The 24723-nt window shown below is 39.1% G+C and overlaps 1 protein-coding gene across 2 annotated transcripts in view; it reads left to right on the top strand.

The window, feature by feature from the left end:
* The window catches only part of NME5 (NME/NM23 family member 5), a 43678-nt gene that overhangs the window by 9404 nt on the left and 9551 nt on the right, over positions 1-24723 (top strand). Inside the window, exons 4-5 of one of the 2 annotated variants that reach the window (XM_088838368.1) lie at positions 4651-4769; positions 5868-5954. In XM_088838368.1, the coding sequence (XP_088694494.1) occupies positions 4651-4769; positions 5868-5879 (131 nt within the window). In that variant the 3' untranslated portion in view covers positions 5880-5954. Of the gene's footprint in view, positions 1-4650; positions 4770-5867; positions 5955-24723 lie in introns of those variants that run through there. The other variant, XM_055430941.2, reaches the window with a different exon arrangement.

Raw genomic sequence — 24723 nt, forward strand, 5'->3', positions numbered from 1 at the left:
ACAATGCAATGTATAAATTCTGCCATGAAAAAGCCTTTAAAAGTACAGTGAAAATTTATTTATGTGAGAAACATGAAAGCACATTTTAGTTTCTCATTAATTCATCCAACTCTGTTGTCAAAAATCAGTTGGCCATATATGTAAGTATCTACTTTTAGATTCTCAGTTCTGCTTCACTGATCTTTATTGTCTGTTCTTACATCAGTACCATACAGTCTTAATATTGTGGTTTCATAATAGCATTTTTTCTTTTTTATGTATCTGTATTTGTTCCATCTCTTAAGTGTGTGGCTTGAACACTACATTCTACTCACAAAACTTGTTCTGAGTTATTTTTCAAATGGCTTTGCAACATGCCTAGGTAGGGTTATAATTTTGTTATTCTAAATATTATTTTCCTTTATAAAACAATCCCTAATGGATAGTGACTCCCATCAAGTTAGTTCAGTTTAACATACTAATTTCTAGGGTCCTGGCACATGTGGTACTATGACTGTAGGGGTTGGAAGGTTTAAAAGGTAGATTTCAGAAAATGAAAGTTGTTTTAAGCAGTACTTTTCTTTTAAACATCAAGGTATATACTTCAGACGGAGAAGGCAATGGCAAGCCACTCCAGTACTCTTGCCTGGAAAATCCCATGGATGGAGGAGCCTGGTAGGCTGCAGTCCGTGGGTCGCTAAGGGTCGGACACGACTGAGCGACTGAGCGACTTCACTTTCACTTTTCACTTTCCACTTTCACACATTGGAGAAGGAAATGGCAACCCACTCCAGTGTTCTTGCCTGGAGAATCCCAGGGACGGGGGAGCCTGGTGGGCTTCCGTCTATGGGGTCACACAGAGTCGGACACGACTGAAGTGACTTAGCAGCAGCAGCAGCAGCAGCATATACTTCAGAACACTTTAGTGGTGAGATTTGGTCCACTAAAGAATCTGCTTGATAGCTAAACACTTCAGACTGAGAAGTTAACATAGGTTACATACACTTTACAAGAAACACTACTTATGTCTGTTAAAATAAGCCAACATGAAAGTAGGAAAAAAAGCTAGCTCTACTTCAGTGCCTAAAGTATCACACTTAATAGAAATCTTAACTCTCCTCTAAAGCAGTTGTCATGCCATACATATTTTTAAGTGCTAATAAAAATAAATACTTGAAAACATGTTATCAGAAGAAATGGACACAGAGTGTTGAACACGTAACCATGTAATCCTCATGCAAAGCTTAGTCTACTTCTTCCATATGAGAATGGTCATCATCTCCTTCCGAGGGTGACATCTCCTTAGTTATGGCAGCATTGCTGTTGTCAGTAGTGGGTCATTCTCGTGGATACCAAGACCAAATTTGATCATCCTGTAGACCCTGCTAGCATGAGTCTGGGGATCCTCCAGACCAAAGTCAAGATAGGAGAGCCACTTCATACAGTAGGATAACCTGGTCCTTCAAAGGCTTGTCATTGTTATCAGCCTTTTGCTTCAGGGTCTTGATGATGAAATGGTCTGGGGTTTACCTCCAGGTGCTTCTTTGCTGCCATGTAACCCATTGTTGAGTTGTCTCTTAGGGCTTGAGACTTCATGATTCTTTCCATGTTTGCTATCCAGCTGTACGTGCTCATGACAATGCAGCACAGGGATGTCACCAGTAGGTTTGATACAACCATCTTTTTTGCAGAGGGTTTGAAACTTTCTTTTCCTGTTTCTTATTTATTTTTGGCTGTGCTGAGTCGCTGTTATTGTGTAGGCTTTTCTTTACTTGCTGCAAGCGGGGTTGCTCTCTAGTTGCAGTACATGGGCTTCTTATTGTAGTGACTTCTCTTCTTGCAAAGTATGGGCTCTACAGTGCACGCACTTCAGTAGTTTCTGAATGTGAACTCAGAAGTTGGAATTCCCAGGCTCCAGAGCACAGACTCAGTATGGCACACGGGCTTAATTGCTCTTCAGCATGTGGGATCCTCCTGGACCAGTGATCAAACCCTTGTCTCCTGCATTGGCAGATGAATTATTTACCACTGAGCCACTAGGGAGGCCCTCTTCCTATTTCTTTTTCTCCTCGTCTTCTGGAAGTTCCAGGCCCTCTTCAATGACTGACACTAAGGTCTCGCCCTCAAACTTGTTTGGCTGTTGCACACAGCACTCATCAAGTAGCAGTTCCAGAATCTGGGCCACACTATTACTGCTTGGGTGCCTAACCCCTTCAATCATTAAGTAGTCAAGTAACCAAGGACAGGACTTCTTTTGTACCACAGCTCCAATTCATCAGTTTATTTCAGAGAAACATCAGTTCATCTCAGAGGTACCAAGCATAGATAGAGTCAATGTTCCCAGGAAGAATTCTGATATTATCTGAAAATCCAAGTCTCCCAACCCTCAGAGTACCAGCCAGACTTGGCCTCCCTTGCCCAGCAGCCAAGTGTCAGTTGTTCCTCATTAAAGGTTTTGAAATCAGGTTAGTGGAAAGTCTCCAAAATTCAAATAATAAATAGCCAGAGACAAATAATAAATGATTTTCAAAAATAGAGAAACAATCCAAAAATGAAGATAAACAATTTTATTCATAGTAGCATCAAAAACAATAAGATGTTTAAGAATAAGTTTAACAAAAGAAGTGCAATTCTTGTGCACTGAAGAGTACAAAACAAAATGTTACTGAGAGAAATGAAAGAATATCTAAATAAATAGACATCCCCTTTTAGGGGCTTCCCTACTGGCTCAGGTGGTAGAGAATCTGCCTGCGATGTGGGAGACCTGCGTTCGATCCCTGGGTCAGGAAGGTCTCTTGGAAAAGGAAATGGCAATCCACTCCAGTTTTCTTGCCTGGAGAATTCCATGAACACAGGAACCTGGCGGGCTACAATCCGTGTGTTTGCAAAGAGTAGGACACGACCGAGCAACTAACAACTTTCCTGGATCAGAAGAGTCAATATTGTCAAGATGACAGTTCACTCCAAATTGATGGATAAATTTAATGCAGTCCCTATAAAAGTCTATGCATGCTTTTATGTAGAAATTAACAAGTCAATTCCAAAATGTATATGAAATTGCAAAGGATCTAGAAAAGCTAAGACAATTTTGAAAGCGAAGAACAAAGTTGGAAGACTTCCACTAACCTGATTTCAACCTATCATGAAACCACAGTAATTAAGGCTGTATGGTCCTGACGTAAGGATAGACATAAAGATCAATGAAGCAGAATTGAGAATCTAGAAGTAGATTCTTACATTCAAGGCCAATTGATTTTCCATGAAAGTGCCTAGACAATTTGATGGGGAGAGGGTGATCTGTTCAACAAATGGTGCAGAGACAACTTGATATCCACATGCAAAAACAAAAACCAGCATAGACCCTTGCTTCACACCACACACAAATAGACCTAAACATAAAAGCTAAAAACTAGCTTTGGTTTTTAGGAAGAGCATCAGCTTTTTCAAGGATTAGGAATATGTCCTAGAATATCTTTATAACTTGCTTTAGTGACTCATCATATAGGGTTTTGTATATCATTTCTGACTGACTGCTAAGCAAAAGGGAGCTCATATCACAAAGTCTTCTAACTAGAAGAAAATATAGAAAATCTTTATTACCTTGAGTTGGACAAAGAGTTTCTAATATATGACATCACAAATATCTGTAAAATAAAATACTGATACATTGGACTGCATCAAAATTTAAAGCTTTTCTTTAAAAGTTGTCATTAAATGTATGAAAAGATAAATCATAGACTGGGAGAAAATACTTGCAAATCTTATATCAGATAAAGCACTTGTGTCTAGAATATATTAATATACAGAATTTTTGCAACTCAATACAAACAACTGAATTAAAAACTGTGCAAAAGATTTGAATAGGCATTTCACAAAAGAAGATAACAGGCTAATAAGTACATGAAAAAGTGCTCAGCATAATCACTGAGGAAATGCAAATCGAAAGCACCATGAGATACCTTTGCTTATGCACTAGAATAGCCATAATCAATGGCAAGGATATAGAGATACTGAGACCCTTTTTGTTTCTGGTAGAAATGTGGTTTTTGTTGTATTGCAAGTCTGGGTCACCTATAGTGTTCAAACAAAGCTGAAAAGACTAAAATTTCCTTAAATCTTAGATAATTTATTTTAACAACCGAAAAATAAGCAGCAATATTAATATATACTATCATGGAAATAAGATTTATGGGTATATTCAATAGTTTATAAGAGAGCAAGAAGCATGTATTATTCACTCTTGTATCTGTACCACTGTGCAAACTGCCTCCATTTTGTTGACAGGAGTTAATTTTTGTGATGAATTAATCTAGATTATATGCATTCTTTCAGCTTTTCATAACATTGTCCATTATGTATTTACTGTTAAAATTGGAAATGGAAATGCAAAAAAGGAGATTGTTGAAAACATAATCAGAATCTTACATGTGAGCACTATCAATATATTGATGTATATTTTGCTATTTGTATGAGTTTTATTTTTGTGTGTGTGTGATTGTGTGTTTTTGAACAAATTATTTGCTATGCATCTATTTCTGTTTACTTTTTTTAAAAAGGAAAAACCAAGTATTTCTCATGTCATTAAAATGTCTTTGAATGTGTCCTTTTTAATGACTGTATAATATTTTATCATTTATGTTAACCTTAACGGGAATGCATTTGTATTTGCAGTGATTGTTGAGCCCATTCCAGTTGGACAAGCTGCTAAGGACTATTTAAATTTGTATGTAACACCAACTCTACTTAAAGGACTCACAGAACTTTGTAAGCAAAAACCAGCAGATCCTTTTGTAAGAAATCTTTTTATTCATACTAAAGAATACTGTCTATAGCTTTCAGAATTAAAATATTCTTTGAAACATATAGAGAGTCATTTAAAAAAGCTATTTTATATATATTTTAGATACTTCCTTTTGTATGACATTTGATTACAGTTGACCCTTGAGTAAGAGTAGGACTTAGGGGCACTGACCCTTTGCACAATCAAAAGTCTGACATACTAAGAGCACCTATGTGCAACAACCAAGACCCAGTGCAGTCATAATAAATAAATACTTAAAAAAAAATCTGGCATATAATTTATAGTAGGCCCTCGTAGCCTCAGTTCCTCTGTATCTGTGATTTCTGCATTCTGGGTTCAGCCAGTTGTGGGTTGTGTAGTACTATTGTATTTACTATTGAAAAAAATCTCCACGTAAGTGGACCCCCACCGTTCAAATCTCTGTTGCTCCAGGGTCAACTGTGCTTATTTTCTTGCTGTGTTTTGACTTTTTTGCATTGTGTTTTTGCACTTTGAAATGCTTTTATTTATTTTTTATTTTTTGTGGGACTTTAAAAAAAAACTTTATTTTCTTTTCTTTTTTATTGGAAGCTAATTATTTTACAATATTATATTGGTTGGTTTTGCCATACACTGACATGAATCCACCCCGGATGTACATGAGTTTTCCTTCCTGAACCCCCTCCCACCTCCCTCCTTCCCTTATCCTCCCTCTGGGTCATCCCCATGCACCAGCCCCGAGCATCCTGTATCATGCGTTGAACCTGGACTGGTGATTTGTTTCACATATGATAATATACGTGTTTCAATGCCATTCTCCCAAATCATGCCACCCTCACCCTCTCCCACAGAGTCCAAAAGACTATTCTATACACCTATGTCTCTTTTGCTGTCTCGTATACAGGGTTATCATTACCATCGTTCTAAATTCCATATATATGAGTTAGTATACTGTATTGATGTTTTTCTTTCTGGCTTACTTCACTCTGTATAATAGGCTCCAGTTTCATCCACCTCATTAGAACTGGTTCAAATGCATTCTTTTTAATGGCTGAGTAACACTCCATTGTGTATATGTACCAAAGCTTTCTTATCCATTCGTCTGCAGATGGACATCTAGGTTGCTTCCATGTCCTCGCTATTATAAACCGTGCTGCGATGAACATTGGAGTACATGTGTCTCTTTCAATTCTGGTTTCCTCGGTATGTATGCCCAGGAGTGCAATTGCTGGGTCATATGGCAGTTCTATTTCCAGTTTTTTAAGGAATCTCCACACTGTTCTCCATAGTGGCTGTAATAGTTTGCATTCCCACCAACAGTGTAAGAGAGTTCCCTTTTCTCCACCCCCTCTCCAGCATTTATTGCATGTAGACTTTTGGATAGCAGCCATTCTGACTGGTGTGAAATGGTATCTCATTGTGGTTTTGATTTGCATTTCTCTGATGATGAGGGATGTTGAGCATTTTTTCATGTGTTTGTTAGCCATCTGTATGTCTTCTTTGGAGAAATGTCTGTTTAGTTCTTTTGCCCATTTTTTGATTGGGTCGTTTGTTTTTCTGGAATTGAGCTGAAGGAGCTGTTTGTATATTTTGGAGATTAATTCCTTGTCAGTTGTTTCATTTGCTATTATTTTATCCCATTCTGAAGTCTGTCTTTTCACCTTGCTTATAGTTTCCTTTGCTGTGCAGAAGCTTTTAATTTTAATTAGGTCCCATTTGTTTATTTTTGCTTTTATTTCCAATATTCTGGGAGGTGGGTCATGGAGGATCCTGCTGTGATTTATGTCAGAGAGTGTTTTGTCTATGTTCTCCTCTAGGAGTTTTATAGTTTCTGGTCTTACATTGAGATCTTTAATCCATTTTGAGTTTATTTTTGTGTATGGTGTTAGGAAGTGTTCTAGTTTCATTCTTTTACAAGTGGCTGACCAGTTTTCCCAGCACCACTTGTTAAAGAGACTGTCTTTTCTCCATTTTATATTCTTGCCTCCTTTGTCAAAGATAAGGTGTCCATAAGTGCGTGGATTTATCTCTGGGCTTTCTATTTTGTTCCATTGATCTATATTTCTGTCTTTATGCCAGTACCATACTGTCTTGATGACTGTGGCTTTGCAGTAGAGCCTGAAGTCCGGCAGGTTAATTCCCTCAGTTCCATTCTTCTTCCTCAAGATTGCTTTGGCTATTCGAGGTTTTTTGTATTTCCATACAAATTGTGAGATTATTTGTTCTAGCTCTGTGAAAAATACCGTTGGTAGCTTGATAGGGCTTGCATTGAACGTATAAATTACTTTGGGTAGTATACTCATTTTCACAATATTTATTCTTCCAATCCACGGACACGGTATATTTCTCCATCTATTAGTGTCCTCTTTGATTACTTTCACTAGTATTTTATAGTTTTCTATGTACAGGTCTTTTGTTTCTTTAGGTAGATATATTCCTAAGTATTTAATTCTTTTCGTTGCAACAGTGAATGGAATAGTTTCCTTAATTTCTCTATTTTCTCATTATTAGTGTATAGGAATGCAAGGGATTTCTGTGTGTTGATTTTATATCCTGCAACTTTGCTGTATTTATTGATTAGCTCTAGTAGTTTTCTGGTAGAGTCTTTAGGGTTTTCTGTGTACAGGATCATGTCATCAGCGAACAGTGAAAGTTTTACTTCTTTTGCAATTTGGATTCCTTTTATGTCTTTTTCTGCTCTGATTGCTGTGGCCAAAACTTCCAGAACTATGTTGAATAGTAGTGGTGAGAGTGGGCACCCTTATCTTGTTCCTGACTTTAGGGGAAATGCTTTCAGTTTTTCACCATTGAGGATAATGTTTGCTGTGGGTTTGTTATATATAACTTTTATTATGTTGAGGTGTGTTCCTTCTATTCCCATCTTCTGGAGGGTTTTTATCATAAATGGATGTTGAATTTTGTCGAAGGCTTTCTCTGCATCTATTGAGATAATCATATGATTTCTATTTTTCAGTTTGTTAATGTGGTGTATTGCATTGATTGATTTGCGGATATTGAAGAATCCTTGCATTCCTGGGATAAAGCCCACTTGGTCATGATGTATGATCTTCTTAATGTGTTGTTGGATTCTGATTGCTAGAATCTTGTTAAGGATTTTTGCATCTATGTTCATCAGTGATATTGGCCTGTAGTTTTCTTTTTTTGTGGGATCTTTACCAGGTTTTTGGATTAGGGTGATGGTGGCCTCATAGAGTGAGTTTGGGAGTTTCCCTTCCTCAGCAATTTTCTGGAAGAGTTTGAGTAGAATAGGTGTTAGCTCTTCGCTAAATTTTTGGTACAATTCAGCTGTGAAGCCGACTGGACCTGGGCTTTTGTTTGCTGGAAGATTTTTGATTACAGCTTCTATTTCCTTGCTTGTGATGGGTCTATTAAGATTTTCTATTTCTTCCTGGTTCAGTTTTGGAAAGTTGTACTTTTCTAAGAATTTGTCTATTTCTTCCGAGTTGTCCATTTTATTGCCATATAATTGCTGATAGTATTCTCTAATGATCCTTTGTGTTTCTGTGTTGTCAGTTGTGATCTCTCCATTTTCATTTCTAATTTTATTGATATGGTTCTTCTCCCTTTGTTTCTTGATGAGTCTGGCTAGTGGTTTGTCAATTTTATTTACCCTCTCAAAGAACCAGCTTTTGGCTTTGTTGATTTTTGCTATGGTCTCTTTTGTTTCTTTTGCATTTATTTCTGCCCTAATTTTTATGATTTCTTTCCTTCTACTAACCCTGGGGTTCTTCATTTCTTCCTTTTCTAGTTTCTTTAGGTACAGAGTTAGGTTATTTAGTTTACTTTTTTCTTGTTTCTTGAGGTGTGCCTGTATTGCTATGAACCTTCCCCTTAGCATTGCTTTTACAGTGTCCCAGAGGTTTTGGGTTGTCGTGTTTTCATTTTCATTCATTTCTATGAATATTTTAATTTCTCTTTTGATTTCTTCTATGATTTGTTCGTTATTCAGCAGCATGTTGTTCAGCCTCCATATGTTGGCATTTTTAATAGTTTTTCTCCTGTAATTGAGATCTAATCTTACTGCATTGTGGTCAGAAAAGATGCTTGGAATGATTTCCATTTTTTTGAATTTACCAAGGCTAGATTTATGGCCCAGGATGTGATCTATCCTGGAAAATGTTCTGTGTGCGCTTGAGATAAAGGTGAAATTCATTGTTTTGGGGTGAAATGTCCTATAGAGATCTATTAGGTCTAACTGGTCTATTGTATCATTTAAAGTTTGTGTTTCCTTGTTAATTTTCTGTTTAGTTGATCTGTCCATAGGTGTGAATGGGGTATTAAAGTCTCCCACTATTATTGCATTGTTGTTTATTTCCCCTTTCATACTTGTTAGTAATTGTCTTACATATTGCGGTGCTCCTATGTTGGGTGCATAAATATTTATAATTGTTATATCTTCTTCTTGGATTGATCCTTTGATCATTATGTAGTTTCCTTCTTTGTCTTTTTTCACAGCCTTTGTTTTAAAGTCTATTTTATCTGATATGAGTATTGGTACTCCTGCTTTCTTTTGGTCTCTGTTTGCGTGGAATATCTTTTTCTAGCCCTTCACTTTCAGTCTGTATGTGTCCCTCGTTTTGAGGTGGGTCTCTTGTAGACAACATATATGGGGATCTTGTTTTTGTATCCATTCAGCCAGCCTTTGTCTTTTGGTTGGGGCATTCAACCCATTTAACTTTAAGGTAATTATTGATAAGTATGATCCCATTGCCATTTTCTTTATTGTTTTGGGTTCGAATTTATACACCCTTTCTGTGTTTCCTGTCTAGAGAAGATCCTTTAGCATTTGTTGGAGAGCTGGTTTGGTGATGCTGAATTCTCTCAGCTTTTGCTTGTCTCTAAAGCTTTTGATTTCTCCTTCATATTTGAATGAGATCCTTGCTGGGTACAGTAATCTGGGCTGTAGGTTATTTTCTTTCATCACTTTAAGTATGTCTTGCCATTCCCTCCTGGCCTGAAGAGTTTCTGTTGAAAGATCAGCTGTTATCCTTATGGGAAGCCCCTTGTGTGTTATTTGCTGCTTTTCCCTTGCTGCTTTTAATATTTGTTCTTTGTGTTTGATCTGTTAATTTGATTAATATGTGTCTTGGAGTATTTAGCCTTGGATTTATCCTGTTAGGGACTCTCTGGGTTTCTTGGACTTGGGTGATTATTTCCTTCCCCATTTTAGGGAAGTTTTCAACTATTATCTCCTCAAGTATTCTCTCATGGTCTTTCTTTTTGTCTTCTTCTGGGACTCCTATGATTCGAATGTTGGAGCGTTTAACATTGTCCCAGAGGTCTCTAATATTGTCCTCATTTCTTTTAATTCGTTTTTCTTTTTTCCTCTCTGTTTCATTTATTTCTACAATTCTATCTTCTAGCTCACTTATCCTGTCTTCTGCCTCTGTTATTCTACTGTTTGTTCCCTCCAGAGTGTTTCTGATCTCATCTATTGCATTATTCATTGTATATTGACTCTTTTTTATTTCCTCTAAATCCTTATTAAACCTTTCTTCCATCTTCTCAATCCTTTTCTCCAGGTTATTTATCTGTAACTCCATTTTGCTTTCAAGATTTTGAATTATTTTCACCATCAAAATTCGAAATTCTTTATCAGGTAGATTCCCTATATCTTCCTTTTTTGTTTGTGTTGGTGGGCATTTATCCTGTTCCTTTACTTGCTGGGTATTTCTCTGCCTCTTTATCTTGCTTATATTGCTTTGCTTGGGGTCACCTTTCCGTCTTCTGGCAGTTTGTGGAGTTCTCTGTATTATGTAGTTTCCTCGCTGTGTGTGGGGTTGGACGGGTGGCTTGTCAGGGTTCCCTGGTTGGGGAAGCTTGTGTTGGTGTTCTGGTGGGTGGAGCTGGATTTCTTTTCTCTGGAGTGCAGTGAAGTGTCCAGTAATGAGTTTTGAGATGTCAGTGGGTTTGGAGTGACTTTGGGCAGCCTGTATATTGAAACTCAGGGCTATTTTCCTGTGTTGCTGGAGAATTTGCGTGGTGGGTCTTGCTCTGGAACTTGTTTACCCTTGGGTGGTGCTTGGTTTCAGTTTAGGTATGGAGGCGTTTGATGAGCTCCTATCGATTAATGTTCCCTGGAATCAAGAGTTCTCAGGTGATCTCAGGATTCGGGCTTAAGCCTGTTGCCTCTGGTTTTCAGTCTTATTTTTGGAGTAGTCTCCAGACTTCTCTATCTGTCATTTCCAAGGTGGTTCCCTCTGTTTTAGCTTCTGTTTGCTGGTATCTTCAGTGTCTAATTTCCACCCTGACACTAGGGGGTGGTGGTGGACACTTTTTAAGGCTCACTTTTTCAGTCCTGTTCTGGGAAGGGAGGAACACTGCAGACAAATATCTCTGGCATCTGTGGGGAGTGCTCGCAGTGTCTCGGCCACACTGGGTTTGCCCCCGCTCACAGCGCATGTGTTGTCCCAGTCTACACTGCACAGGCTCTAGGTTGCTCTGCCGGGAACTGTCTGAGGCTGGCGCTGGGTTGCATGCACTTCCCAGGTCTGAGCGGCTCAGGTTCAGGCACTCCGGTACTCCACAAAGGCGCAGACTCAGTTGAGCCTGCGTTTTGTGCCTTCCCCAGTCCGAGCAGCTCAGGTGACCCGGCGTTTGGCAAGCGCGGTCGTTGTGACTTATAGCCTCCCTGGTCCCTCCCACTTGGTTTTCTGGGTGTACAGCTAGTGCACCTTCTCAGGTGGATGTTGACCAGTCAGAAACCCATGAAGTCTTGGTTAGCAACGAAGCCTGCCTGCAGTTTGGTATCGGATGCCTCTCTGGGGCCGCGATTGCCAGCTTCCGGCTCTGGCCACCCTCCCCTGCCTGTGTTGCCAGGGGATGGGCCGACCACAGCCAGCTAGCTCTGCTCAGTCCTTTGTTCTGTGAGCGGGGCTGGCAGAGTCTTAGGTTAGGGCTTTTCGCCTTTTCGCGGGGTAGCTACCCCACAGTCTGCTTTGCTATCTCCAGTCAGCTCCCCCAGACTGCCCTCGCGGCATTCAGGCCTGGTTCTTACTCTAAGCAGTTCATCCGGCTCCTACCTCCCCAGCCCCCGCTTGCTAATGGTGGATGTGGGCATCTGTGCTGCTCCTCTGCTGGAAGTTACCCTTTGGCAGGTAATCTGTGGGTTTTAATTATTTCTTTCTTTTTCCTCCCGGTTATGTGGCCCTCTGAGGTTCCAAGGCTCGCCACAGACTCGCCAGTGAGAGTGTTGCCTGGTGTTTGGAAACTTCTCTCTTTTTTAAGCCTCCCTTCCCGGGATGGAGCTCCGTCCCTACCTCTTTTGTCTCTCTTTTTATCTTTTATGTTTTTTCCTACCTCCTTTCGAATACAATGGGCTGCTTTTCTGGGTGCCTGATGTCCGCTGCCGGCATTCAGAAGTTGTTTTGTGGAATCTACTCAGCGTTCAAATGTTCTTCTGATGAATTTGTGGGGGAGAACGTGGTCTCACCATCCTATTCATCCGCCATCTTGCTACCTCCCCCCAAAAAATTTATTTATTTTAATTGGAGGCTAATTACTTTACATTATTGTATTGGTTTTGCCATACATTGACATGAATCTGCTCCGGGTGTACATGTGTTCCCCATCTTTAACCCCCCTCCCACCGCCCTCCCCATCCCATCCCTCTGGTTCATCCCAGTACACCAGCCCCGAGCATCCTGTATCATGCATTGAACCTGGACTAGCGATTTGTTTCACATATGACAATATACATGTTTCAGTGCCATTCTCCCAAATCATGCCACCCTCGCCCTCTCCCACAGAGTCCAAAAGACTGTTCTATACATCTGTGTCTCTTTTGCTGTCTCGTATACAGGGTTATCGTTATCATCTGTCTGAATTCCATATGTATGTGTTAGTATACTGTACTGGTGTTTTTCTTTCTGGCTTACTTCACTCTGTATAATAGGCTCCAGTTTCATCCACCTCATTAGAACTGATTCAAATGTATTCTTTTTAACTGCTGAGTAATACTCCATTGTGTATATGTACCACAGCTTTCTTATCCATTGGTCTGCAGATGGACATCTAGGTTGCTTCCATGTCCTTGCTATTATAAACGGTGCTGCGATGAACATTGGAGTACATGTGTCTCTTTCAATTCTGGTTTCCTCGGTTTTGTATGCCCAGGAGTACGATTGCTGGGTCGTATGGCAGTTCTATTTCCAGATTTTTAAGGAATCTCCACACTATTCTTTCATAGTGGTTGTACTAGTTTGCATTCCCACCAACAGTGTAAGAGGGTTCCCTTGTCTCCACACCCTCTCCAGCATTTATGGCTTGTAGACTTTTGGATAGCAGCCATTCTGACTGGCATGAAATGGTACCTCATTGTGGTTTTGATTTGCATTTCTCTGATTATGAGGGATGTTGAGCATCTTTTCATGTGTTTGTTAGCCATCTGTATGTCTTCTTTGGAGAAATGTCTGTTTAGTTCTTTTGCCCATTTTTTGATTGGGTCATTTATTTTTCTGGAATTGAGCTGCAGGAGGTTGCTTGTACACTTAAACATTCTAAGTACGTTTCTCTTTCAACAACACAAGAGAAGAGTCTACACATGGACATCACCAGATGGTCAACACTGAAATCAGATGGATTATATTTTTTTCAGCCAAAGATGGAGAAGCTCTATACAGTTAGCAAAAACAAGACCAGGAACTGACTGTGGCTCAGATCGTGAACTCCTTATTGCCAAATTCAGACTTAAATTGAAGAAAGTAGGGAAAACCACTAGACCATTCAGATATGACCTAAATCAAATCCTTTATGATTATACAATGGAACTGAGAAATAGATTTAAGGGACCAGATATGATAGATAGAGTGCCTGATGAACTCTGGACGGAGGTTCGTGACATTGTACAGGAGACAGGGATCAAGACCATCCCCATGGAAAAGAAATGCAAAAAAGCAAAATGGCTGTCTGGGGAGGCCTTACAAATAGCTGTGAAAAGAAGAGAAGCGAAAAGCAAAGGAGAAAAGGAAAGATATAAGCATCCGAATGCAGAGTTCCAAAGAATAGCAAGGAGAGATAAGAAAGCCTTCCTCAGTGATCAATGCAAAGAAATAGAGGAAAACAACAGAATGGGAAAGACTAGAGATCTCTTCAAGAAAATTAGAGATACCAAGGGAACATTTTATGCAAAGATGGGCTCGATAAAGGACAGAAATGGTATGGACCTAACAGAAGCAGAAGATATTAAGAAGAGGTGGCAAGAATACACAGAACTGTACAAAAAAGATCTTCACGACCAAGATATTCACGATGGCGTGATCACTTACCTAGAGCCAGACATCTTGGAATGTGAAGTCAAGTGGGCCTTAGAAAGCATCACTACGAACAAAGCTAGTGGAGGTGATGGAATTCCAGTTGCGCTATTTCAAATCCTGAAAGATGATGCTGTGAAAGTGTTGCACACAATATGCCAGCAAATTTGGAAAACTCATCAGTGGCCACAGGACTGGAAAAAGTCAGTTTTCATTCCAATCCCAAAGAAAGGCAATGCCAAAGAATGCTCAAACTACTGCACAATTGCACTCATCTCACACGCTAGTAAAGTCATGCTCAAAATTCTCCAAGCCAGGCTTCAGCAATACTTGAACTGTGAACTTCCAGATGTTCAAGCAGGTTTTAGAAAAGGCAGAGGCACCAGAGATCAAATTGCCAACATCCTCTGGATCATGGAAAAAGCAAGAGAGTTCCAGAAAAACATCTATTTCTGCTTTATTGACTATGCCAAAGCCTTTGACTGTGTGGATCACAATAAACTGTGGAACATTCTGAAAGAGATGGGAATCCCAGACCACCTGACCTGCCTCTTGAGAAACCTATATGTAGGTCAGGAAGCAACAGTTAGAACTGGACATGGAACAACAGACTGGTTCCAAATAGGAAAAGGAGTACGTCAAGGCTGTATATTGTCACCCTGCTTATTTAACTTATATGCAGAGTACATCATGAGGATCGCTGGGGTGGAAGAAGCACAAGCTGGAATCAAGATTGCCAGGAGAAATATCAGTAACCTCAGATATGCAGATGACACCATCCTAATGGCAGAAAGTGAAGAGGAACTAAAAAGCCTCTTAATGAAAGTGAAAGAGGAGAGTGAAAAAATTGGCTTGAAGCTCAACATTCAGAAAACAAAGATCATGGCATCTGGCCCCATCACTTCATGGGAAATAGATGGGCAAACAGTGGATACAGTGTCAGACTTTATTCTTTTTGGGCTCCAAAATTGCTGAGGATGCTGATTGCAGCCATGAAATTAAAAGACACTTACTCCTTGGAAGGAAAGTTATGACCAACCTAGATAGCATATTAAAAAGCAGAGACATTACTTTGCCAACCAAGGTCCATCTAGTCAAGGTAATATGGTTTTTCCAGTGGTCATGTATGGATGTGAGAGTTGGAATGTGAAGAAAGCTGAGCGCCGAAGAATTGATGCTTTTAAACTGTGGTGTTGAAGAAGAATCTTGAGAGTCCCTTGGACTGCAAGGAGATCCAACCAGTCCATTCTAAAGGAGATCAGTCCTGGGTGTTCATTGGAAGGACTGATGCTAAAGCTGAGACTCCAATGCTTTGGCCACCTCTTGCAAAGAGTTGACTCACTGGAAAAGACTCTGATGCTGGGAAGGATTGGGAGGCAGGAGGAGAAGGGGACGACAGAGAATGAGATGGCTGGATGGCATCACCGACTCGTTGGACGTTGAGTTTGAGTGAACTCTGGGAGTTGCTGATGGACAGGGAGACCTGGCGTGCTGTGATTCATGGGGTTGCAAAGAGTTGGACACGACTGAGCGACTGAACTGCACTGATGTACATTTTCAACATTGCATCCTTTAATTGCTCAGCATTGTTTTTGTGTATAATTTATATAATCAAATGATAAAAATATACTTGAATTTTGTTCATCATTTTTATTTCTCGTGATATCTAAATTTTCTTTTTTTTTTACCATGGGGGGAAAAATCACTAACTTTACTTGCAATCAGGGAAATAGAAGAGATCATTTTACATGTCTCAGATTGGCAAAAATGAAAGCTTAATAACAATCAGCATTGTTAAAAGCGGGGCAGATGGGTGCTTTCAGACATTTTTGGTTGGAGTGTAAAATGATACAACTTTTAAGAGGGCAATCTGACAATATATATCATACAATTTTTACACTTTACATTCTTTAATCCATCTCTCAATTCTAAGTATCCTAGAGAAATAGTACAGACATGTACACAAACGCATTCTTGAACTGTTCCAGTTTTTTATATAAAACAGAGGTATTTTTTTGTTGTGTATTTCCAAATGGGTGAACAGTAGAGGTTTTGTTTTTGGTGATCATTTACTTACCTTTGTGATTTATTCATAGTTTATTGTCTTGAGATGTTAAAAAAAATCATTGCTTTCTTAAACCCATCTGCTCCTTCCTCTCTGCTTCCTTCTCTCTGCTGCTGCTGCTGCTAAGTCGCTTCAGTCATGTCCAACTCTGTGTGACCCCGTAGACGGCAGCCCACCAGGCTCCCCCGTCCCTGGGATTCTCCAGGCAAGAACATTGGAGTGGGTTGCCATTTCCTTCTCCGTCTAAATTTTCTGAATGGAAGATTTGTATTCACATACTTGATGCCTCAACATTGCTCATTCAGGTGGAAGAACTGTTGAGTATGAGGACGTAGGATGATCATCCAGGGCCAACTGTCAGCCTGGATCCTTCCTTATAGGTACTCCCACCCATCTGAAGAGTCTTAGAGATAATCAGGGAAGGTTATTTTAATATCAGCCCTGCCAAAATAATATTATCTAATATCTCAAAAGAGAGCTTCCCTGGTGGCTCAGATGGTAAAGCATCTGCCTGCAATGCAGGAGACCCGGGTTCGATCCCTGGGTTGGGAAGATCTCCTGGAGAAGGAAATGGCAACCCACTCCAGTACTCTTGCCTGGAGAATCCCACAGACAGAGGAACCTGGTAGGCTACAGTCCATGGGGTCGCAAAGAGTCGGACACGACTGAGCGACTTCACTTCACCAAAATAATATGTCTGGCCTTTGTTAGAATTCTCAAAAGGAATCCTTTTTGGAAGACAAAAGATTTAATCTTTCCTACCTGTTAACATTACCACTTTTACCAAAAAGAAAAACATTGACATGTTATTTCTCTAATAATTCTCTTTCATTGTGAAAATAGTACTTTCTTTTATTTAGTAAGAAACCTTAAACTACTGAAAAACGTAAAGAAGAGAAGAAAAAGATACTCATGATTCCATTTCCTAAACATGGTCTTGAATTCATCTTGCCTGGACTCAACTCTGATTCCAGACACCTAACCTCTCCCTGAGTCTCTTTATTTGCATTAATAAGATATAGATGAAAGAAGAGAGTGAAAGAGCTGGCTTAAAACTCAGCATTCAAAAAATGAAGATCATGGCATCTGGTCCTATCACTTCATGGCAAATAAATGGGAAAAAATGGAAACAGGGACAAATTTTATTTTCTTGGACTCCAAAATCACTGTAGATCATAACTGCAATCTTGCAATTAAAAGATGCTCCTTGGAAGAAGAGCTATGACAGACCTTTTTGTTGTTCAGTCACTCAGTCGTGTCTATTTTCAGTACAATGAACTGCAGCACGCCAGGCTTCCCTGTCCTTCACTATTTCCCAGAGCTTGCTCAAACTCATGTCAGTGATGCCATCCAACCATCTCATCCTCTCTCGTCCCCTTCTCCTCCTGCCTTCAATCTTCCCCAGCATCAGGGTCTTTTCCATTGAATCGGCTCTTTGCATCAGGTGGCCAAAGTAGTGGAGCTTCAGCTTCAGCATCAGTCCTTCCAATGAATATTCAGGACTGATTTCCTTTAGGAATGACTGGTTGGATCTCCTTACTCTCCAAGGGGAAAACCATAGCTTTGACTATATGGACTTTTGTTGCCAAAGTGATGTCTCTGCTTTTTAATATGCTGCCTAGGTTTGTCATTGCTTTTCTTCCAAGGAGCAAGTGGCCTTTAATTTTGTGACTGCAGTGACCGTCTGCAGTTATTTTGGAGCCCCCCAAAATAAAGCCTGTCACTGTTTTCGTTGATTCCCCATCTATTTGCCATGAAGTGATGGGACCAGATGCCATGATCTTCATTTTTTTGAATGTTGAGTTTTAAGCCAGCTTTTTCACTCACCTCTTTCACCTTTATCAAGCGGCTCTTTAATTCTTCTTTGCTTTCTGCCATAGGGTGGGTATCATCTGCATATCTGAGGTTATTGATATTTCTGGAACAGGTCAGTTTTCATCCAAATCCCAAAGAAGGGCAATGCCAAAGAATGTTCAAACTACCACAAAATTGCACTCATTTCACGTGCTAGCAGAGTAATGCTCAAAATCCTTCAAACTTCAGCAGTATGTGAACTGAGAACTTCCAGATGTATAAGCTAGATGTAGAAAAGGCAGAGGAACCAGAGATCAGATTGCCAACATCATAGAAAAAGCTAGAGAATTCCAGAAAAACATTTGCTTCATTCACTATGCTAAAGCCTTTGACTGTGTAAATCACAACAGAATGTGGAAAATTCTTAAAGAGTTGGGAATACTAGACCACCTTACCTGCCTCCTGCGAAACTTGTATGCAGGTCAAGAAACAACAGTTAGAACCAGACATGGAACAACGGACTGGTTCCAAATTGGGAAAGGAGTATGTCAAGGCTGTATATTGTCACCCTGCTTATTTAATTTATATGCAGAGTACATCATGCAAAATGCTGGGCTGAATGAAGCACAAGCTGGAATCAAGATTCCCAGAAGGAATATTATTAACCTCAGATATGGCAAACCTAGACAGCATATTAAAAAGCATAGATATCACTTTGCCAACAAAGGTCTGTACAGTCAAAGCTATGGTTTTTCCAGTGGTTGTGAATGGATGTGAGAGCTGGACAGTAAAAAAGGCTGAGTACCAAAGAATTGATGCTTCCGAACTGTAATGCTGGAGAAGACTCTTGAGAGTCCCTTGGACAGCAAGCAGATCAAACCAGTCAATCCTAAAGGAAATCAACCCTGAATATTCATTGGAAGGACTGATGCTGAAGCTGAAGCTCCAATACTTTGGCCACCTGATGCGAAGAGCTGACTCATTGGAAAAGACCCTGATGCTGGGAAAGACTGAAGCAGGAGGGAAGGAGGTGACAGAGGATGAGATGGTTGGATGGCATCACTGACTCAATGGACATGAGTTTGAGCAAACTCCAGGAGATGGTAAAGGACAAGGAAAGCTGGTGTGCTGCAGTCCATGGTGTCGCAAAGAGTCAGACATGATTTGGCACCTGAACAACAGCAACAAGATACAAATATATTAGTACCTACCTACCTAGCATTATAAGGATTATTACATTATTAGGATTAAATGTATTAAAGAATATAAAATTCTTCACGTGCCATGTACATAAGTGCTCAAATGTTAGCTGCTATTACTGGTTTTGTTTTTGGACTTTTTTAAAAAAGCCCATATTTCCATAGAAACTAGTTCAGTCCTCTTGTTTTACTTTGCCTTGATTTTGTTTTTTTATATCACTATATGTAAACATATCCCATAAATATTGCTATATTTAAGTATATATTTTATAGAGTTTATTTTCATAGTTACATATTTCTTTTGTTATCTTTACCATTCTTTTGCTGTTTGTTTGCTATTGTAAATACTGTAACAGTAAACATCTCTTGAGTATAAAGCTTTTCACACATTGAGATTATTTCATTTGGAAAGAGATCAAAAAGTTAAATTATAATTTGAAACATGAAATTAAAATTTTTTTTGACCCTTAAAGAACTTATTTTTAAACTTTAATTTTTTAATAAGCAATGTCTGAATATGGTATAAAATTTAAAAGTTCCAAAAGGATATATAGTGAAATATATACTCTCCTTTCCATTTCTCTTCTTCAGCCACCCAGTTGTTCCTTGGAGTTGATCACTGTTACCAGCCTTTAGTATATCCTTTCAGTACATAAACATATCTACTTCAGTTCAGTTCAGTCGCTCAGTCGTGTCCGACTCTCCGAGACCCCATGAATCACAGCACGCCACGCCTCCCTGTCCATCACCAACTCCCGGAGTTCACTCAAACTAGTGTCCACAGAGTTGTCAGTGCCATCCAGCCATCTCATTCTCTGTCGTCCCCTTTTTCTCCCGCCCCCAACCTTTCCCAGCATCAGAGTCTTTTCCAGTGAGTCAACATATCTATTTACGTGTACTTAAAAACATAGATACAAATGCTAGTTACTAAAAATAAAAATACTAAATACTAGTTACTAAATATCAAATACTAAAAATAGTATTTGATAACTTTTTACCTTATTTACTTAGTATATATTGTAAATTATTAAATAGCATTATAAATGAAATTGCCCCATTTTGAAAGAACAGTTTATGGCAATCTGTATTATGGATTTGTACAATTTTTTAGGGGGGCATGTGACTTGGGGTATCTTCATTCTCCAACCAGGAATCAAACCCTTACCCCCTGCAGTAGAAAGGCAGAGTTCTAACCACTGGACTACCAGGGAACTCTCTACAATTTATTTTATTTTTTTTTCCAATTTTATTTTTTTTTCAAGTTGAACAGACTAAATTTCTTTAAACAAACTTACTTATACTCCAGAGTCCTTTAAAAACTTAATAGCATTTATACATTGAAGGTATTTGATTTTCTTGTAACTAGCACTTCAAATGCAACAAGCATTTGAAGCAACAAGCATTTGACCCAACAAGTAAAACTTTCTACAGTTCATAACTTTTATAAATAAAATAAATTAAATGTACAGTGAATAAGGTCTCTGAAATATTTCAATATTTCTGCAGGTTTAGTAACATCATAAAATACATTTCAACTAAAATTCACAAATCTAAAAACCTGTTAGGCATTTTTAGGCGTTTTAAGTTGGAAATGAAGACCAATGTTACATCGTAATATGCCAATTACAAATAGTACTTCAAATAGCAAATACTACAGTTTGTCCCAAACTTTAAAAACTATTCATGAACTCAACACTGATCTATTGATGGCTATGAGAATTGTTTCCTAGCCTTTTTGAAAATTTCAACCCATTTACGTTTAAGGTAATTATTGATAAGTACGATCCCGTAGCCATTTTCTTTATTGCTTTGGGTTCAAGTTTATACACTCTTTCTGTGTTTCCTGTCTATAGAAGATCCTTTAGCACTTGTTGGAGAGCTGGTTTGGTGATGCTGAATTCCCTCAGCTTTTGCTTGTCTGTAAAGCTTTTGATTTCTCCTTCATATTTGAATGAGATCCTTGCTGGGTATAGTAATCTGGGCTGTAGGGTATTTTCTTTCATCACTTTAAGTATGTCTTGCCACTCCCTTCTGGCCTGAAGAGTTTCTGTTGAAAGATCAGCTGTTATCCTTATGGGAATCCCCTTATGTGTTATTTGCTGCTTTTCCCTTGCTGCTTTTAATATTTGTTCTTTGTGTTTGATCTTTGTTAATTTGATTAATATGTGTCTTGGAGTATTTCACCTTGGGTTTATCCTGTTGGGGACTCTCTGGGTTTCTTGGACTTGGGTGATTATTTCTTTCCCCATTTTAGGGAAGTTTTCAACTATTATCTCCTCAAGTATTCTCTCATGGTCTTTCTTTTTGTCTTCTTCTTCTGGGACTCCTATGATTCGAATGTTGGAGCGTTTAACATTGTCCCAGAGGTCTCTAATATTGTCCTCATTTCTTTTAATTCGTTTTTCTTTTTTCCTCTCTGTTTCATTTATTTCTACAATTCTATCTTCTAGTTCGCTTATCCTGTCTTCTGCCTCTGTTATTCTACTGTTTGTTCCCTCCAGAGTGTTTCTGATCTCATCTATTGCATTATTCATTGTATATTGACTCTTTTTTATTTCTTCTAAGTCCTTATTAAATCTTTCTTCCATCTTCTCAATCCTTTTCTCCAGGTTATTTATCTGTAACTCCATTTTGCTTTCAAGATTTTGAATCATTTTCACCATCAAAATTTGAAATTCTTTATCAGGTAAATTCCCTATATCTTCTTCTTTTGTTTGTGTTGGTGGGCAATTATCTTGTTCCTCTACTTGCTGGGTATTTCTCTGCCTCTTCATCTTGCTTATATTGCTTTGCTTGGGGTGGCCTTTCCCTCTTCTTGCAGTTTGTGGAGTTCTCTTTATTACGTAGTTTCTTCGCTGTGTGTGGGGTTGGATGGGTGACTTGTCCGGGTTCCCTGGTTAGGGAAGCATGTGTCGGTGTTCTGGTGGGTGGAGCTGGATTTCTTCTCTCTCCTTTAGAAGACAATGGGCTGCTTTTCTGGGAGCCTGATGTCCTCTGCCAGTATTCAGAAGTTGTTTTGTGGACTTTACTCCGCGTTCAAATGTTCTTTTGATGAATTTGTGGGGTAGAAAGTGGTCTTGCCATCTTATCCCTCCGCCATCTTGTTCCTTCCTCCCCAGAACACTGGATTCTTATATTCCACTTGGTCGTGGAGTATCTCTTCCCAGCTGCTCCAGCAAGGTGCAGCCGCTGTACCTTACCTTGGACGAGGGGTATCTCCTCAAGGCCGCGCCTCCTGCTTTGAATGTAGATCAGCTCCTCTCGGCCCTCCGGTGCCCAAGCAGCCACCGCCTCCTGAACGTGGTACAGCTCCTCTCGGCCACCGCCCTAACCCTGGGCGCGGAGTAGCTCATCTCAGCCACGAGTCTGCACGTGGTCGGTTGCGCTGGAGCCGGGCGTCTCCCGCATCTGCCAGTGGCTCCTCTACAATTTATTAATTAGTCACATATAGATGGTTGTTTAGTTTGCTTCCACTCCTTGCTTTTTATAAACTGCTACAGTGAATATCTTTATTCATCAGCATATCATATATTTATAGAATAAATTTCTACAAATGAAATACTGAGTGAAAAAGAATGTTATTTTGATGTTTTTGATATGTGCATTTTTAATTTGGATAAATATTGCCAAATTACCTTTTGGAGTGAAAGTATGGGAACTTCCTAGTTAGCACTAGAGGTTAAGAACCTGCCTGCTGATGCAGGAGACATAAGTGATGTGGGATTGATCCCTGGGTGGGGAAGATGCCCTGGAGGAGGGCATGGCAACCCACTCTAGAATTCTTGGTCTGGAGAATCCCGTGGATATAGGCACCTCGTAGGCTACGGTCCATAGGCTCACATAGAGTTGGACACACCTTTAGCAGCTTAGCACAGCACAGCACAGTGAAAGTGTTAGTGGCTCAGTTGTGTCCGACTCTTTGCGACCCCATGGGCTGTAGCCTGCCAAGCTCCTTTGTCCATGGAATTCTCCAGGCAAGAATACTGGAGTGGGTAGCCATTCCCTTCTCCAGGGGATCTTCCCAACCCAGGGATCAAATGCAGGTCTGCTGCATTGTAAGTGGATTCTTTACAGCCTAAGCCACCATAGTTGTACCATTTTATATGCCGATGAAAAATGAATGAGAGTACCTGATGTTTTTTCAAGTTTGGTGGGTTTTTTTTTTTATTTACCAATGTAATAGGTGAAAAATGTATCTTGTAACTTAATTTATATTTATTTTGTTATGAGTGAGTTTGAGTATCTTTTATATACACTGCTTAGAGCCATTTTCATTTCCTTTTCTATGAAATTCCTACTCATACCCTTAATCCATTTGCCAGGGCTCAGTTGTGTAGTATTTTCTTTATTGTATTGGTACTCCATATGTTTAAAAAAATCAGCCTTCTGTTGATTAGTAGATTTTAGTAGATTTCCATATTTTATCACTGTCTTTTGACTATTTTCATGATATATTTTAATTTTTATGTAGCTGTATTTATTGAGCTCTTTTATGACTTGGATTTCTGTCATATTTGAAGGTTTTCTGTTTCAAGATCATAAATAACATTCTCTCATGCTGCCTTGTAGTACATTTTTTATGAAGAATTTTTTTTTTTGATGTGGACCTATTTTTTAAAGTCTTTATTGAATTTGTTATAATGTTGCTTCTTTAAGGGAAAGCTTTTTTAAAAGTAATTTTATTTATTTATTTATTTTTGGTTGTACTGGTTCTTCATTGATGCGCAAGGGCTTTCTTTAGTTGTGGTGGCCAGGGGCTACTCTCTAGCTGTAGTGCATGGGCTTCTCATTGCGGTGGCTTCTCTTGTTGCAGAGCACCCTAGAGGGTGCGTGACCTTCAGTAGTTGTGGTTCCCGGGCTCTAGAGCACAGGCTCAATAGTTGTGACACTTCTTCCTGGACCAGCGATCAAACCTGTGTCTCCTGCATTGGCAAGCATATTCTTTACCACTGAGCCACCAGGGAAGCCCACTTCTATTTTTTATGTTTGTTTTTTTTTTTTTTGTCCACGTGTCATATGGGATCTTAGCTCCCTGACCAGGGATTGAACCCACATCCCTTACACTGAAAGGCAAAGTCTTAACCAGTGGACTGCCAGGAAAGTCCCCTTCTAATACACTGTAATATTATATTTCCTCCCATCCTGTATGGATATGTCTTTGATCATCTGGAATTTTTTTGTTGTTGTTGTTATAGGAAGTGAGGTAGATGCCACATTTTATTTAATTTTCCATTTGGTTAGTTGACCAAAACCATTTATTGATGGTTTGTTTTTATTGTAGATTTTTTTTTCTTGTACATTTAAGAATGTTCTATTAATATATACTACATTCTTGCATGCGTTTTGTGGGTTTATTTCTATTTTGGGGAGTTGGTTTATTTCATTTGTCTATGTCTGTTCATTTGTAAGTACTATACTGCTTTAAGTATTACAGGTTTGTAATATATTTCAAAAATCAGATAGTTCTAAGCCTTTCAATTACTCTTCTTTTTCAGAATTTTCTTAATTTTTTTTTGCATTATTATTTCTAATATGAATATTTTGTCACAATACATACTGTCATATTGCCTCCTTTAAGGGCAATCCCAAGGTACACTGTGATCACCAATGTATAATTTTCATTTCACTTCATCC

Source organism: Moschus berezovskii, chromosome 8 (genome assembly GCF_049115385.1).
Source record: "Moschus berezovskii isolate FMDL1 chromosome 8, NW_MosBer_1.0, whole genome shotgun sequence".
NCBI classification, from domain to species: Eukaryota; Metazoa; Chordata; class Mammalia; order Artiodactyla; family Moschidae; genus Moschus; species Moschus berezovskii.